Consider the following 17,401-nt stretch of genomic DNA (forward strand, 5'->3'; position numbering starts at 1 on the left):
GGGAGCGCACGGCTCTCACAGTCAATGTTGTGAGCAATCAGCACACACCTCACTTCACTGCTTGTTTTACGTGCGTATCTTCAGTCATAACCAGAGGAAACATATGTGGATGGAATCAGCAGAAAGTGACAATTGGGTGTGTGAGCAATGGTCAACAAAATGTGTTGTGGGCTGCACCCAGAACCCAGATGGGGGCATGTGGCCCAGGTTGGCCACCACTGGATTGTAGTTATTGCAGGCAATCTGAACCCCTATAGCTAGGCATGGATTTCTCAGTCACAACACCTGTAAACATCAGCATGTTAATAGATTCATTGCCAGGCAACTGGTTTATAAAACTAAATGACTTTCCATGCCCCTGTTAAATCCCATTTATTATCTCATTTATGTTGATTGGATTTTTAAACATTAATTTAGAGTTAAATTATTTTTTCCCAATTAAGAGACAATTTTTAGCGTGGCCAATCCACCTAATCCCTACATCTTTGGGTTGTGGGGGTGAAACCCACACAGACACGGGGAGAACGTGCAAACTCCACACAGACCGTGACCCAGGACCAGGATTTGAACCCGGGCCCTCAGTGCCGCAGTCCCAGTGCTAACCACTGCGCCACATGCTGCCCTTTGTTAGTTGGACTTGACATCAGAAAGGAAGTGTCATCTCCACTACAACACTTACACCAAGATTTGAGCTGAGTTTTATACCACAGGTAACAATTTAACCAAATATTTCGCATACCTTTTATTTGGATAAGAGACAACAAGGGCACATCCTGGTTTTGGAAGGACGAGACATCGGTTTCCCAATAATTTCCATCCACTAATGCTTCCACTTGTTCCAGTTACAACCCAGTCAAGGTGTGAAACTTTTAACTGGCAGCTGGGATGGACTGAAGGATATGACAAGTTGCTCTACGAAAGCAAGATTCTATTAATTTGCATGGCTTTCAGACTCATTTGAGGTTGAAAGGTTTCCTTTAATTGTTTTACCTGTGAGCAACTCCGAAATTACATGTTAATAAATATGGTCAGTTAATGCACTCAAATCTCTTTTACACGGAATGCTTCCAGGATGATGAACAATTTATCAAGCTCCATTTTTACCTACATGCCATTGGCAATGTTACATTGTGTTGTGAGTTGCCACAAGTGCCCAGGCAGGTACAGCTGCACCAGGAACTGCAGTTCAGAATTGTTATGCAGGCAAAAAGGTCAACTGCTGATTGATTTGCTGGTGATGAATTATGGGTTTTGTGGGAGAAGGAGGGTTTGTGAAGAGATATCTATCTGTACTTGTGACCCCCTCGTTCTGACAGTATTTTTCCAGGTTCCTTCTCACCTTTGTGGGTTCCTGTGGATTCCCTTGCCCAGCCTCTCGACCTATGCAGAATCCAGGAACTCGCACAATGCGAGCCGTGACTGCCTTAAGTGTACATCTTTGATATCAGGAAGTCCCAGTTTGGAAAGAATTGTATATCGAATGAGGATAAAATAATCGGATTCTTGTGGAATTAACATCCGGGTGTAGCTTTTTAGGAGGAGGCCGTGCTCAAACTTGAAACTGATCCGCCTGACTGTCACATACCTGCTACCCCAACTTACAACAACAACCTTGCTGCAAAAGTATCTCACTGGCTGTGAAGTGCTCTGCGAGGTCATGAAAGATGCTACATAAATGCAAAAGCTTCCTCGGTCTCAGTACAGCAGCAATGTATTTCCTTGGGGGGGGGGGGGGAGAATGCGACAAACTTTCTTCTCAAGTCACCACAAATTAGAAGTAAATATTGTTTTGCTTTTCCCCGCCTGTTTAAGTGCTGTCTTCAATTGGGATTACAGACATTATTAAATCGGGTTCAGTTTGTGCAGCCGGAGCCAGCTTCATGCTGTGTGACGAGTGATGGGACTCTGCAGAGGCTGCCGTACTAGCTTCAAGTCAAACCTCTGCACCTTAGCACGCTGATTTCGAGAATATTTATTGGTGTCGAGAATCCCATGACCAGAAACTCTTCGCAAACGGGGGGGGGAAAAAAAAATGAATAAATATATTTTCTCCCCAAACTTTTATTGAAAAGTTACAGCAATGGTAGCAAAGTCAAAAAAAAACAAATCATCTTCTAATTGGGCCAACGAGGAAAGACCTGGAGACAAAACCGTACCATGGAGTGTACATTTCCCATGCAGTTCCTCACTGAAGTGAGGGAAGAAGCCAAGAAATAAATAGTAAATAGCAGCTCAAAGCAAATGGAGTTCAGACAAGTGCATCATTTCCACAAGAAGGAACAAGAAAGACAAAAGGAGTTAAAAAGACAGTAATATCAGGAATGGTAACAAGGCAAGATTCAACTTCTGCAGCATTTCCACTTTCAACTACTAACTTTAAATTACAATACAGCCACAAAAAGCACACATCGCAACAATATCTAGCAAGTTTATTTTTTTTAAAAAGTGCCACAATATATTCATCATACTTTGTTGTGCCAAAAGTTAAATACTTTAAAGAAAACCTTCTAGCGAAGTATTCAAATTCTTTGTCCCCTTATTCAATTTTAACACGTATTTTCTGGAAAGTTTAGAGAAATTACAGATGAGATATCATAGAATCCCTACAGTGCAGGAGGAAATTCGGCCCATAGAATTTGCACCCGCCCTTGGAAAGAGCACCTTACTTAAGCCCCCGCTTCCATCCACCCTATTCCCATAACCCCACATAACCTTTTGGACACAAAGGGGCAATTTAGCATGGCCAATCCACTTAACCTGCACATCTTTGGACTGTGGGAGGAAACCGGAGCACCCGGGAGGAAACCCACACAGATACGGGGAGAAAGTGCAAACTCCACACAGTCACCCGAGGTCAGAATTCAACACGGGTCCCTGGAGCTGAGGCAGCAGTGCTAACCACTGTGCCACCATGCCGTGTAACCCATGTAAAACAAAATCCAAGGACCCTGAACTTCATAAACTGCTTAGTGTTGTCTAGGAGTGAAGTCTCACACACACAGTCAAATCAGTGTACTCCTGTAAACATGGAGAATTTCCAGAGGAAGAAAAGATCCTCTATTCTCATCCCCTCCCATGCACTTGTTTGCTTTCCCAACTCCTGGACAAATTAACTTGATCCACATGCATCTTAAGGAAACTCTGCCACGAGAATTCATCATCAAAAACACCACTGCAACCTATGGACAGCACAGTAAGACAGTGGTTAGCACTGTTGCTTCACAGCGCCAGGATCCAAGGTTTGATTCCCGGCTTGGGTTACTGTCTGTGCGGAGTCTGCATGCTTTTCCTCCGGGCGCTCCGGTTTCCTCCCACAAGTCCCGAAAGACATGCTGTTAGGTGAATTGGACATTCTGAATTCTCCCTCTGTGACCCGAACAGGTGCTGGAATGTGGCGACTAGGGGCTTTTCACAGTAACTTCACTGCAGTGTTAATGTAAGCCTACTTGTGACAATAAAGATCATTATAGACTCGGTATTTATCGATCAACCATTTACTAACGAATGAAGATGAAATTGGATGGCTTTGGAATTCATAAGTCAAACTGGATTTATATATGTTTGTTTTGCTATTGATTTCTCTATCTGTCTCAGATTGAATTCATCAACGTGGAAACCACATCACCGCACAGCACAAATGTACTCTTTCAGTAGGGTACACTACAGGAGGTGGCTCATTAGCCCATCACGCTGGCATCGGTGCTTTGCAAGAGCAACCCAGTTAATGTCACTCCCCTGATCTTTCCCCATAGCCCTGTGGTTTCCAGGGATCTATCCAATTCCTTTTGCATGCAGCCGGCTCCACAGGAGAGCCGAAATTGCATTTTTTGATTACTGCTAAAATTAATTAAGATATGGTACAGATAATGTTGCACGTTCATACCACTCTTTACTGAGAAATAAATCACCCACTGACTTGGATGCATGTGTTCAACCTTCAGAATTCTGGACAGTGCCCCAGTAAGGCTGGAAGACATTTCTGAAAAGGGGTGACTCTGGGTTAGATTAATTTCCAATACATCTCATTCAAAACAGCCAAACTCCATGAGCCGCTTCACTCGAGAATCTCGGCAGAAACTCTGCAAAACAGGCATGTCTGATGCTGTCCCCGACACACTTGTACAAGTCTTCTGTTAGGAGTTGCTAAGCTGCTTACTAAGGGGAGTCCAACTAACTCACCACAGTCCAGGGATTGAATGAGGGGCCGTTTGGCACCGTATCGCACAGTGCCACACTACATGGCACACTATTTACAGAGGCTTTAACACAGCCTCTTTTTATTACACTGGTGTTCAATACAAAATTTCAGTATGTTCCCGTTTAAAGTCAGTCCTATTTTCCTCACCACTTTGATCCATGCGCAAGATAGCAGCTGGAAGCTTTTGACTAGGCCAATTAGCCGAACATGGATTTGCGCCCTCCCCTCCCATGAGTGAATGCAAAACGTCTGGGCAACAATTTTCAAAACTGGAACTGTACTGTTAAATTAAAGAGAGCACAACAAAAGCCCCCTCATCAAAATTTACAAAAAATACTCAGCTGGACAGAACAAGCCTATTAAATTAATCTGAACATCTATATTCTTGAGTGGTAAATGGTACACGTGTGCAATATATTGGGAATGGAGGACACTTAAAACTGAAAATTCAAAATACTTAAATAAGGGGTAAAAATTGCAGTCTTAATCTGTAAACAAGCAAAATTCAAAAACAGAACTTTTTACCGCTATCAGTCCCATTGATAAGACACAAGATGGGCCTGTGAAGGGTTTAAAAAAAAATCCCACACAAGCTGAATGTTGCCCTTTTAAGAGTACAGAGTTAGTTTTCACAGTTAAAGAGCAGATCTCGGCCACAGCACAAGAGTCCCTAACTCTTCTACAAGTTGCAGTCGCCTCTTCCAGAGAGCAGCCCGTGCAGACACATTAAAAGAAGCTAGAGAGAGAAAAACACAATGAAATAGATCATCAACACAGAGATATTTCAGACATATGCAGAGGACAGGATAACAAACAGAAATCCCGAGGGGAAGGTGTGTGGGGGGGTGGGGATATAATGACTGGTGTAGCAGGGAGGGAAAGAGGATGATGGAACTTTGAAAGATGAAAACATGCAGTGCCTCCAACAGAATTTCTCGAGGGTCACATTTTCAAATAAACAAAGACACCGGAGGACTGAGGTGCAACAGCTTTTAATAGCTTAAGATATCGTAAAACATCCAGAATATTCTGTGAAATATGTGCAAGAAAAAGCCAGTGTAAAGAAAAAACAAACCCAACTAGGTGGAAGATTACAAAAAAACACAGTGCAAGACCTGCACAAGTAGACCAAGAACAAAATGCATAACATATTGTACATCGCATTCTTCCATGGAATCTCTAAGCAACATAGAACCATCTTAGATTCCATCGGGCAAGAATGACTGACCTGAGGAAATACAATGTCTCACTATTAAAACACCGTAGCAAGGTTTGAATGGAATGCTCAAAAACGTTCAACTTTGCCACATTTACAAAATAAATACTGTGCAATTTATTCTCAAAAAACACAAAATACCCAAAAGCGATGCACTTAATGCATGTCACATGGGCGTTTAAAAAAAAAAAGCATGCACTTCTTTTTTGGTGTACAATGTTAATAATCACTTAAATTCTGTTTTCAAAAAAAAGGTCTTACTTTGAGCAGTACAATATAAAACAAGCTTTTGTTGATCACAAAAAGCTGAGCACAAGTCTGGCTTCGTGTTTAAAATGCAAAGGCCACAGCTGGTGGGCCACATCAGAAGCTGCCGCCCTTCTAATGTTAGCCACTGCTTACCGGGGGAGGGGGGGGGGGGGGGGGGGAAGAAAACAAAGGGAAACATGTTCCAAAATGAATCAGGGCTTCTAATTATTCAGTGCAGAGCCAAGGGTTGCTGTAAAGAAAGAGTGCACAAATATAGACAAAAATGAATGGCAAACCTGAGGAACGCGCAAGATTCAATTCACATTTATTTGTATTTAAAACCTGTGTTGCTCAAACCGTAGTTTGCACAACATTCTTCATATTGGAAGTGCAGTAAAAATGGAATTAAAAATAAACATTCAAACACACACACACAATGACCTCTCACCAGCCCCCCTCCTCCCCCCCGATTACCCTCGACATCGAAACGTTTGGACCATTTTTTCCTGAAGGAATAAGTAGAATTGAACAAAAAAACTACACATCAGTGCCACATGCTGCCTCAAACACAAGAGCAGGAGCAGCTACAAAATTGCTTCACATTATAGAACTGAAACAAAGTATCAAACTGACAGTCAACAAAATAAAAATCCTGTCTTAAAAAGTGGAGGAGATAAATAACCAACAGAGATACTACTCGGTACCTTAGCAATAACAGCTTTACCCTACAAAACTTTCAATACACTTATTTTATTTGATCCACAACTTTGAGATTTCCAGATTCTCCTTCCGGGATTTTAAACAATGGCAAATCCTTTATTTTGCTCAGTATTGTATCACTTCCCTCTAGATGTTAACATGCATTTTATACCATGCCTGAAATGAAACTCAAGTCCTATTATATCAAGTTAAAAAGAAAACAAAGATTTGTTAGATATTATTATTATTACTACATGGTTCAATAGCCTTAAAAAATGGAGCAGGAAACACAGGCAGCAACAGGCGATGAGACATAAATGATGACAATTTCATGCAATCGCTTCCTGAGTATTCTAATACACCTGACAACCATAGGGTCTTATGTTGGACACAGTCTCTGATACTCAAGTGGCTGCTTGTGTGGCACCATGCTAGCACTGAAGTGGCAAACTGCGAGTCCTTTGGTCAGTTCCATACTATTTATTGCTGGGTTCCTTCATTCAGCACAGCCATAGTATCAAGTTTGTACACGTGTTTACATGAAGGTGGGAAGGGGGGGGGGGGGGGGGGGGGAGGGGGGTGGTCAGGGAATGGGAGGAGAGAATAAGATGATGGGAATGGAAGGGAACAAGCGTCGGAATGCAACTGGGAGCAAAAGGGAGTTCATTCCCAACTCGCGGAGGGAAGGATTCTACAGGAAGCCTGAACTGAAAAATGAAAGAAAAGTAGGATTAATTTTTCATGAGTTACTTCAAACTAGATGAATGTTCAGCCAAGTACTATTTAAATTGTAAATAATGAATGAGCACAGTTGTACATGTTAAATATGAAAATGAGTCACTTAACAAAACAAAAACAAACATCCAATACACACAGCAGTGGAAACCAGCTTGCAGAAGAACTAAGAAAGCTCTTCAATTAAATGCACACTTAATTTCAGCTATGCTAGGTAGAGCAACGAAATCAATCTTGGGTGAAAAGTGAAGGGAGGGAAAAGAAAATCCGCCTGATGTTGTGGCTTTTCTGATCTCCAGTCCTGACAGAGACCTTCAGCTGATCACCATCGAGTGCATCATACCAGTCAAACAGAAACAGGATTTGACTAACTTTTCTGCACTGAAAGAGATTGGCTATTGTAACTCAGACTGAAGTACCTCCTGAAATGTCTCAAAATGCTATATAATGTTCAATGTGTCAACGCTTTGATTAATATCAAACAATTCCACAACAGTGGCTGCCAGATTAACCATTCGGATAGGGGGGCACACCAGGACTCAATTGGTAACGTGCCCTCTGAGCCAGAAGGTCATGGTTCAAGCCTCCAGAACGATGGCACTGAGAGGTGCTGTATTATTGGTAGCGCATCCTTCAGATGACATCGAATCAGAGAACCCTTCTGCCCACAGATGAACCCAAAAGATGCAATGGCACTAATCAAAGAGGAGGAGGACAGTCCTTCCTGGTGCCCTGGCAATTGCTTATCCCTCAATCCATACCACCAAGAACAGATCGTCTGCTCAATTATCTCACTGCTACTCGTGGTGCACAAAACATCCTTGAACCTTTCTCTACATTACAACAATGGCACACTTCAACCTGCTTTGCTGGTTAAGTTCTTTGAGGCATGCTAGTGAAACACGCTACATTAGTCCTTTCTTCAACATTAACATGCAACACCTTTTCGAATGCAATCCATGTAGAAAACACGGGGAAATTCAACATCAGATCCACCAGCAACAATCTTGGCTGCATTTCCCAACATCTGGGTTTGGCTCACTTCATAAATAGGTCCTCCGGTATAATGTTTTGCTCAAAAGCTTCATTGAACCAATGCCAATAGGCATGAGCATGTGCAAAGAAATGTCTGCAATCACTCGCCCTTGTATTAAAACAAAGAAGTCAGAATCACCTCGGGCAATGATCAGTCTGAACATCGATTAACAAACTACCAAGCTATAACTGAGTGCACAGTGTGTGAGATAACTGATTCCACTGCTGTAGTTGAGGTTAGTAATCAATCAAGCTTACCAGACAATATGGATCTCATGCAGCATGCAGTGAACAGCGTTAACTGTAAAACAGTACACATGCAAAAGCTAGTATGGATGAATGGGTGCAATGACAAAAGTGTATACACAACATTCTTTGTTCTTTTCAGCCCTTGAATTTGTACCAAAACCTATCCTGCTCCAAACAAAATTCTTTTAGGTGAGTCTGGTCATTACTGTACAACCATAGTTGTGATAATTACTGGAAGCAGAGGTTTCAGCTTGGCACTCTGGTAGCTACCTGCGTAGCACATCATTAAAATGCTGCAGCATTTTTCATCATTATCTGCAAGTCTGCATGCTTTTGCTACAGGCTCTATGTATTTAGATCAAGATCTGAAATAAGGAGATCATAGATCATAGAATTTACAGTGCAGAAGGAGGCCATTTGGCCCATCGAGTCCACACCAGCCCTTGGAAAGAGCACCCCACTTAACCCCAGATGCCCCATTCATTCCTGTAGTTTTAAAACTGCTGCCTAGTTGCTGATTGAAACAAACATTTTGTGCACATTTCCCCCACAATAATTGACCAAGAGGCCTCTGGGATTCCTAATCAACACAGTAAACATAACCCCACAATGCTGCTGTGTCCCAGACTCTAACTGAACAGCAGTGTTAAAGCAGAACACGGGGGGAGGGGGGAAAGAACGAACAACAGGTACACGGGGCAGAAGATCTTTCCTTTTTGAAAAAAAGATTAAACTCGGGGGCAATTCTGACCAATGCCGTTGCCCCCACGGGCCTGTCAAATGGCTTAAGGGGAGTTAGCATCTGCATTCCGTTTTGCCCAAAGTGAATTAAGCACCACATGATTGGTCTGAATTAAATCTGGCTGACAAGTAAATGGACCTGGACACACACGACAGCCGTGAACTTTACAGAACGTTCAAATAATGCACATTGTACAAATGTGTAAAGAGCTTGGCCTAATGCAACCATGGGTGATGTAGCTGTACGTGCGCTAGAGATTTCACCATCCAAAATGTTGTGTTTCGTGCAAGCAGCCTAGTGACTGACCCATATGACATTCAGTGGCAATTGTACTCATCAGCTTTGCATGAAAAGTGAGAGATGTATTTTTCTCAGAGCATTTTTCACCGGATCTTTCAACACTGTGCGGGTCAGGTATCAAACTTGGCTGGATTAGTACAACAGCCAATAGTCCACCTGTCCACTCAGCAATGGAACACTTTTAGGGCGGCAAGTGGTGCAGTGGTTAGCACTGGGACTGCGGTGCTGAGGACCCCGGGTTCGAATCCCAGCCCTGGGTCACTGTCCGTGTGGTGTTTGCACATTCCCCCCCATGTCTGCGTGGGTTTCACCCCCCACAACCCAAAGATGTGCAGGTTAGGTGGATTGGCCATGCTAAATTGCCCCTTAAGTGGAAAAAATATATATATAAAATTGGGTACTCTAAATTAAAAAAACAAAAACCAATGGAACACTTTTGCTTTGGGCCAGTCCTTAATAATAAATTCTCCTTGGCTACGTGGACACTGCTGGGACTTGTAATGGAGGCGATTCCATGGATACAGCTCAGATTTACACACTCCCCAATGAGGATATTTCACGCAAGGGCATTGAAAGATGACATGGCTAACCCTTTTGCAGCAGTTTTCAAAGCCTTGCGTTTTCCTCAGTAACAGGGCAAATGGTACAATTTTGAAAGAGGGTGCAAAAGAGAGACCCGCGGATTCTTGTGTACAAATCTCGGAGTGTGGCAGGACAGGGGAACAATGTAGTTAATGAAGCCTATGATGGGATTTTGGGCTTGAACAGCCAAAAAGGCAGTAAAACTGTATGAAACACAAGAGCAGCCACAGCTGGAGTAGTGTCCCCTATTTCGGTCAACACACTCAGAAGAATGAGACTGTTTTGGTGAGGGCACAAAAGTGATTTACCAGAATAATTCCAGTAATGAGGGAATTACATTTACATGGGAAGACTGAATATCTGCCAAGATCAGAGAAAGCCAAGAGGAGACGTTTAAAATCATGAAGGGTTTGGATGGAATAAATGAAGAGAAACCATCATAGACTGGAGAGTAGATAACCAGAAAGCACCGATTTAAGGTGATTGGTAAAATCAGAAGAGGCAGGAGGGAAAACTTTGTTGTTGAACTAACGAGTGTTTAAGATTTGGAATGCACTGCCTGATGTGGTGCTGGATACAGATTCAATAGTAAGCTTCAAAAGAGATTTAGGTAAATAGTAGATAAAACTGCAGGGATAAGAGGAAAGATAAGAATGTGACTAATTGGACTGTGCTTTGAAGGAGCTAGTGCAGACTTGATAGGCAGAATGGCCTCCTCCACTGCACTATTCTAAGATCCTATGAACAGTGTACTGCGTGCCTAAATGAAGCTAGCTAATCCATAAATACAAGTCATTTGGAGGCAAGGAATAAAAATGGAGCATTACTTGAGGGATTTATTTGCACAGGAAGCAGTTCAGAGAAGGCTCACCAAGGTGATTCCTGGGATGAAGGGGTTTGGCTCAAGAGGAAAGGTTGAGTAGGTTGGTCCTGTATCTATTGGACTCGAGGAGGATTAGGAGGTGATCTTATTGAAACATATCACACTCCAAGGGGGTTCGGCAAGAGTAAGCTGGAGGATGCTTCCTCGCATGGGGAATCTAGAACTGGACAGCACTGTTTAAAATAAGGGGTCTCCCATTTATGAGGGGGGGGGGGGGGTGAGGGGCCATTTCTTTTTGGGGATCATCGGCCTTCACAATTCTCTTCCCCCAAGACCAGCAGAGGCCGGATCATTGAATATATTCAAGGCGGAGCTGGACAGATTTTTGATCGACAAGGGAGCCAAGTGTCATGGGAGCTGGTGGGAAAGTGGAGTTATGGCCTCACCCAGGCCCACTTCTGCTCCCAATACCTCTGATCTTGTGAAAACGTGGTCATGGTTGGCAGGGCCAGCAGTTATTGTCCATCCCTTGAGAAGTTTGTGCTTGGATCTGCCTTTTGGAGGTTCTGCAGTGGGTGTGGGGTTTGTCATAACAGCTTCAATACAACTGAGGGGACAGATGAGAATCAACCACATTGTGGTCTGGAGTCACATATAGGCCAGACCCAAAGGACACTAGATTTTACACAAATCCAGTAGCTACAATTACTGAGATAGCTTCTTTTTCTTAAATTCCAGATTTATTTAATTTTCATAACAATAATCTTTATTATTGTCACAAGTAGGCTTACATTAACACAGCAATGAAGTGACTGTGAAAATCCCATAGTCGCCACATGCCGGCGCCTGTTCGGGTACAGAGGGAGAATTCGGAATGTCCAATTCATCCAACAGCACGTCTTTCGGGACTTGTGGGAGGAAACCGGAGCACCCGGAGGAAACCCACACAGACACGGGGAGAACGTGCAGACTCCGCACAGACAGTAACCCAAGCCGCGAATCGAACCTGGGTCCCTGGCGTTGTGAAGCAACAGTGCTATCCACCGTGCTACCGTGCCGCCCTGCCACGGTGGGATAGCAATCCATTCGTCCAGGCTCTGGCTTACTAGCCCAGTGACATAACCACGTCACTGAATGCTACAGAACTGTTACGGTAGGAGGAGAGCATTAAGATAGGCAGGACGACACCAAGTGGAGAGTTAGAAACAAGCGTTTTGGAACTCAGCATGCTGAGGAATGGGATCTGTAGGTGCTTGGAGAGGTTGGAGGTGATGATGATGTGGGGCAATGGTGGAGTCTGTGTTGTTTTGAGAAAAGTTTGAGTTTCTGGAGGACTGATGTGGAGAGGCCAGCTCAAAAGAATATTGGAACTGTCAGACCTGCAGTGATGAAGCCATGCAGTTGTACAAGGGGAGGGATGAGAAGAGGCATGCAATAATCTAGGAGGTGGAAGAGAGCAGAGTTAGGAACATGATGGAAGCTAAACTCAGGTCAAGCAGGACATCAAGTACTGAATTAACACACAATTTGTCCTAGAAAAGATCATAGAACTCTGGCTCCCTCCGTGGCAAATGTGCTGGTTGATGCAGGGCCAACTCACATAGGAGTTCTTCGCATAGTTCAGCGAATTCAGAGTTTGGATTCCAGTTAAGTGTTCAATTAGCTGAAATTTGCAGCGATGAAATTTGCAGCACTCAAATAACCCAAATGTCTCAGTGCTGGAGGTGGGCAAGAGGAAAAGTTTGGATTCTAACCCCCCCCTTGCAGCAGAATGGGAATGTGCACCTGTGGGTGAGGACATGATTGGGCCTGTCCTCAACCTACATGCTTGCCCTTGTAAAAAGTGGCCAACACTTCCTGCCCAGGATCAGCGAGGGGGCCAATTAAGCCACACCTCAGCAGTGTCTAGAGTGAAAGATTGGAGAAATGGAGTTGGGGGGGGGGGGGGGGGGGACGAGAGAGAGAGAGAGAGAGAGAGAGAGAGAGAGAGAGAGAGAGAGAGAGAGAGAGAGAGAGAGAGAGAGAAAGAGAGTGTGTGTGTGTGTGTGAGAGAGAGTCGTGGTCAGATTTTCATCTTCTATGGACTTGTCTTGCCCTTTTGACTATTTCCTCCAAGAAACAGAAGTGTACATTTAAACCTTCTTCGTTGTAGCAATTTGAATTGTAACCCAGCACTGAACACAAGTTTTCACTCAGTGACAATGAGGCATAACTCGGGAGTCTTCCCGACACTGTGAAGATTCCAAGCAGCAGGAACTAGGGAATGTGGAATGACATATCACCAGCAGATATTCCTAATTGCTTGGCACTTCAGGAGAATGTGGTTCCCATTTATCAAATGCAGCAAAATTGACCCCCCCCCCCTCCATTCTCCCCACCCAATAAACAGCACCGACCAGGAAGTGGCTCTAACTGCTTACTCGCTAATAGCGGAGGAAAAATAACTCATCCGGCATTCTTCAGGCGCTCATTCCAGGCGGCTCTGAAATGCACTCTCCCAAGTTAAAACTGTGTAAAATATTTAGGACGAGCCAATTGTGCGAACTGCATTTGGGCTGGTGAGCCTCACGACAGCAATGCAGCTGCTCTTGCTGCGCACTTGGAATAGACGTTTAGCCATGTATTTTATACACAGAAATGAACTGGGTTATTTCATCCACCACCAGATAAGGACTGTATATGGATAATGGAAAATTGATGCCATGCTTCTTGTTGGACCAGGAACGGAAAGCTCGCTGTTCACAATAGGTTCGACTAGCTACTGAAGATGTTGAAAATAAATTGCGGTGATCAGATTCTGGGCATTAAAGATAATGCGGGCTAAAATGGGAAAATAAGCTTGTTTCTATTTTTTTTTTAAAAAAGAAAAAAAGGTATGCTTACTTTTTCCGCTCCTTCTCTCGTTTCAGAGTCTGCTGACTTCCTGACTGCTGGGCCTGCGACTGAAGCAATTCAGCTGCAGTCTTTCTTTGCTTAAAGGCATTAATCTCATCATCCAAGCTCTTTTTCTTGTCTTCTAATTTCTTCTTTTCATCCTGATGAAGTTTCTTTAAACGATCAAATTTATCGTGCAGCTAGAGAGACAGAGAGAGAAAGAAAGAAATAGTGAGGGAGAAAAAGAATAAAAACAATGGCTACACCCCCAAAGTAATTAACCGGCGGCAAACAGGTCAGGGTGTCCCGAGAATGTGGGAGAGACAACGTACTTTCCATAGTCATAACAGGCGTATTCCTATAACGTACTGCCAACCACAATGATCTTGACAGTTTCTTGAGGAAAAGAGGGACTAAAAGAAAACCAAAGGACCTTTACCTCCTTCTCTGCTTCCTTCAGTTCAGACTCCTTCTCCTTCACTCTCATGACAAACATCTGCCGCATCTCTTCCTCTTTCTTCTGGAGCTCTCCGAGAAACTCATTCCTCTTTGCCTCATATGTTTCCTGCAAGCTGCAATGGGAATCCATCACTCAACGGGCACTGAGAACTTGCAGAGCTCAACCAACGCTGCCAAAATGCTACGCTGACAGTCAGCGATGATAACGCATAACCGAGGAGAACATGTCAAACTTACATAGTTCACTAGTCTCCGCCTGCTCAACAGGCTGCAGTAGCTCTCTTCCACATTAGCTGAGAATCAAATTTGCCCTTGGATAAAGGTGTTGAATTTACTTTAACATTTAACACAAGCCGGTAGGAAACTTTGTTGCTTCCAACAATAAAGGATTAATTGCTGTCCCCCACCATATTACGGACCTCTCCATCCTAACCTTAAAAGCTGTTAAAATTCTAACAGTTCCCGGTTCTGATAAAAGGTCATCCGATTCAAAACGTTAATTTTTTTTTCTCTCTCCAGATGCCTCACGGTAGCATGGTGGTTAGCATCAATGCTTCACAGCTCCAGGGTCCCAGGTTCGATTCCCGGCTGGGTCACTGTCTGTGTGGAGTCTGCACGTCCTCCCTGTGTGTGCGTGGGTTTCCTCCGGGTGCTCCGGTTTCCTCCCACAGTCCAAAGATGTGCGGGTTAGGTGGATTGGCCATGCTAAATTGCCCGTAGTGTAAGGTTAATGGGGGGATTGTTGGGTTACGGGTATACGGGTTACGTGGGTTTAAGTAGGGTGATCATTGCTCGGCACAACATCGAGGGCCGAAGGGCCTGTTATGTGCTGTACTGTTCTATGTACTATGCTTCTTGCCCAGTGTGACTTTTCCAGCGTTCTGATTTCTAACAGCCACTACACTTTCGTTTCATTCCGTTGAAGAAACTAAATTCATCAACATAGAATCTCTTGCCAGCAGCATTGCATTTAGCCTCTGATTTATGCCGCGGAAAATGTAACGCTACCCACAGTCCTCCAGGAAGAGGAAAAGAAAGGGAAAATTATTGGCATCTCCAACTCAACTCGAACAGTACATGAACGGCAGCTCTTGCGCAGGTTTAGCGTGGACAAAACGGCCAAGTTTATGCGCCCGGATTATGTCAAGAACAGTCAGCATTTACAGCATTCCAGGGTTATGGTGCCAATTCTAACCTTTACATTTGTAGTATGTGGTTTGGGAGACTTTTTGCAGCTTTGGTGGTACACACATTGCAGAAACTCTGATCCCAGCGTACCGTACCTGAAGGGTTTGTTATCAGGATCTGTGTCCTTGAATCCCATCTCCTCCAGCTTACAACGTCGGTACAACTCATAGTGACGGGTGTGCGTCTGTTCCCGAAGGTCCTCCATATTGACTCGAATTAGCATCTCTCTTAGCTTCACAAAGTCACAGTGGCTTTCATTTTCCACTGCATTCAATTTAGAATTGAAAACAAAACAAAAAAAACATTAAATTGTTTAAAAGTAAAATCAAACCGTTACATTCCATCTCCCCAGGGAACAATGCCAAACAGCAGCCACATAGGTTAATTGTGTACGTGTGTGTATGTGTGGGTGTGGGGGGAAGAAAAGAGGGTCATTAGTGTTTAGAAATACACCCTTGCAATGCTGCTCAACTGTATCAACATCCAATGATTTGCACTTTTAGCTGAAGGCGTATAGTGGCAGAATGAGGGTGAACAAGTAAAAAGGGGAACTGAAATCAAAGCTCAAGCTAAAACCAGCATTAGCAGAATTAGTGACTGGCATGCTGGAGGAGCAGGTTTGCTATCCTGCCCGGATGACACATGCAGGCACATGCCAGGACACGCCAATGGGGACTTTTAACAGAAGCTCCGTTACGTAGCATCACTTCCGTAAGCTCTCAAAGCAACAGGCTTGCTGACCACTATGGAAATGGATGTTTCTCCCAGGGACCAGCCTACAAAACAATGATAAGAGACCATTACCAAACACACGGAACGCTGATGCTGTTCAATCTTCTTCAACATCTTCATGTTCTCAAATCTGTTCTTTTTAATTCCCCTTCCCTCGGCTGGTTACCGCTCTGGACAGCGCGTGCCTTCCCCCCCCCCCCCCCCCCCCCCCCCACCCCCCCCGCGAGACCCTAAACCAAGTCTTCGGTTTTCACAAGCAACCGTGCTCAAGTTCAGAGCAGAGCCCCGGCCCTACACCCGCCCAATATTCTCACAGTGGTGCTTTCAGCAAGGGATACCAGATAAGCATCTGGAGCAGAAATCCTGGACAATTAGCACGAACACAAGAAGCCAATTGTCGAGCTTTTACTGCCTGACTGAGATCAGCTAAACTCAGCAGACAGTAAAATTAGCTACCAACTAAACACACTGAATGGAGGTAGCTGAGCAACAGGGAGTGAGGAACCCTCAATGACCCATTTGTGGATCACTGCTCGTGAGAACAGCACCAAATAAAGGAATGTTACAGTCACTTACCCGGAATGTAAAAGCAACCAGTAGAATTGATGCATGAATTGCACTGCATTGGGATAAATAACCAGTAAAATAACAACTTTCATAATGCTCGCAACAGTGATGTAGCTGGATCGATACACTAAACGTTCTGCAAATGGCAAGCCCTACCCAAGTGTCATACATGCGCCCCAGTCACACATGCAACGGTCCTTCCTGCTTATTCCCTTATTTCCTCTTTCATTTATGTTGCCATTACATTTTTGATTCATGGATGATTTATGGGCATGTGTCTTTAAGACAGCTTGCATCTTTAAGTCAAGCAGAAGGAAGCAGTGGACTGTGCCTTTAATTCGAACAGAGGAAATCCAGAAGGCTGTGCTGTTTTAGACTGGTGATTGCAGACTGGCCAGTGTCAGTGATGACTCAGTTTAAATGATTTCCCTGGCGGCCAATGAACGAGCCCAAAAGGCTGTGTTCAGCCCCGTAACAGATGGTGATTGGGTCTGATCCCACTGAATTTGTTCAAAGTCACGAGGTTCCACTTTTGATTCTGCAGCATGGATGGAGGGATCTAACTAACTCTCTCCAGAAAAGATCTACCTAAACCCCTAGGGAAGGCCACTGTGAGGGCTGACTCTCTCTCCGGCAAGTCTGGGTGTCGTTTCCTTAAGACTACAAAAGACTGAGATCAAACCACGAATTGAAGGCCCAGTTTGTTAAGAAATAAAGTGTCTCTAGAAGGCCTGATGCCTGTAAGAACTGAAT

General features: G+C 44.0%; 1 protein-coding gene across 9 annotated transcripts in view; it reads right to left on the minus strand.

The window, feature by feature from the left end:
* Positions 1-2,043: 2,043 nt before the first annotated feature.
* Positions 2,044-17,401, minus strand: part of LOC119951399 (septin-6) — an 86,414-nt gene continuing 71,056 nt past the window's right edge. For 3 of the 9 annotated variants that reach the window (XM_038774557.1, XM_038774549.1, XM_038774556.1), the window contains 4 exons: positions 15,445-15,613; positions 14,142-14,274; positions 13,712-13,902; positions 5,175-5,913 (listed from right to left, as the gene is read on the minus strand). In XM_038774557.1, coding sequence (XP_038630485.1) covers positions 5,889-5,913; positions 13,712-13,902; positions 14,142-14,274; positions 15,445-15,613 — 518 coding nt within the window. In that variant the 3' untranslated portion in view covers positions 5,175-5,888. Of the gene's footprint in view, positions 4,935-5,174; positions 5,914-5,971; positions 7,070-8,390; positions 8,434-13,711; positions 13,903-14,141; positions 14,275-15,444; positions 15,614-17,401 lie in introns of those variants that run through there. The other 6 variants (XM_038774553.1, XM_038774554.1, XM_038774552.1 and 3 more) reach the window with 6 other exon arrangements.

This window comes from Scyliorhinus canicula, chromosome 17 (assembly GCF_902713615.1).
Source record: "Scyliorhinus canicula chromosome 17, sScyCan1.1, whole genome shotgun sequence".
NCBI lineage: Eukaryota > Metazoa > Chordata > Chondrichthyes > Carcharhiniformes > Scyliorhinidae > Scyliorhinus > Scyliorhinus canicula.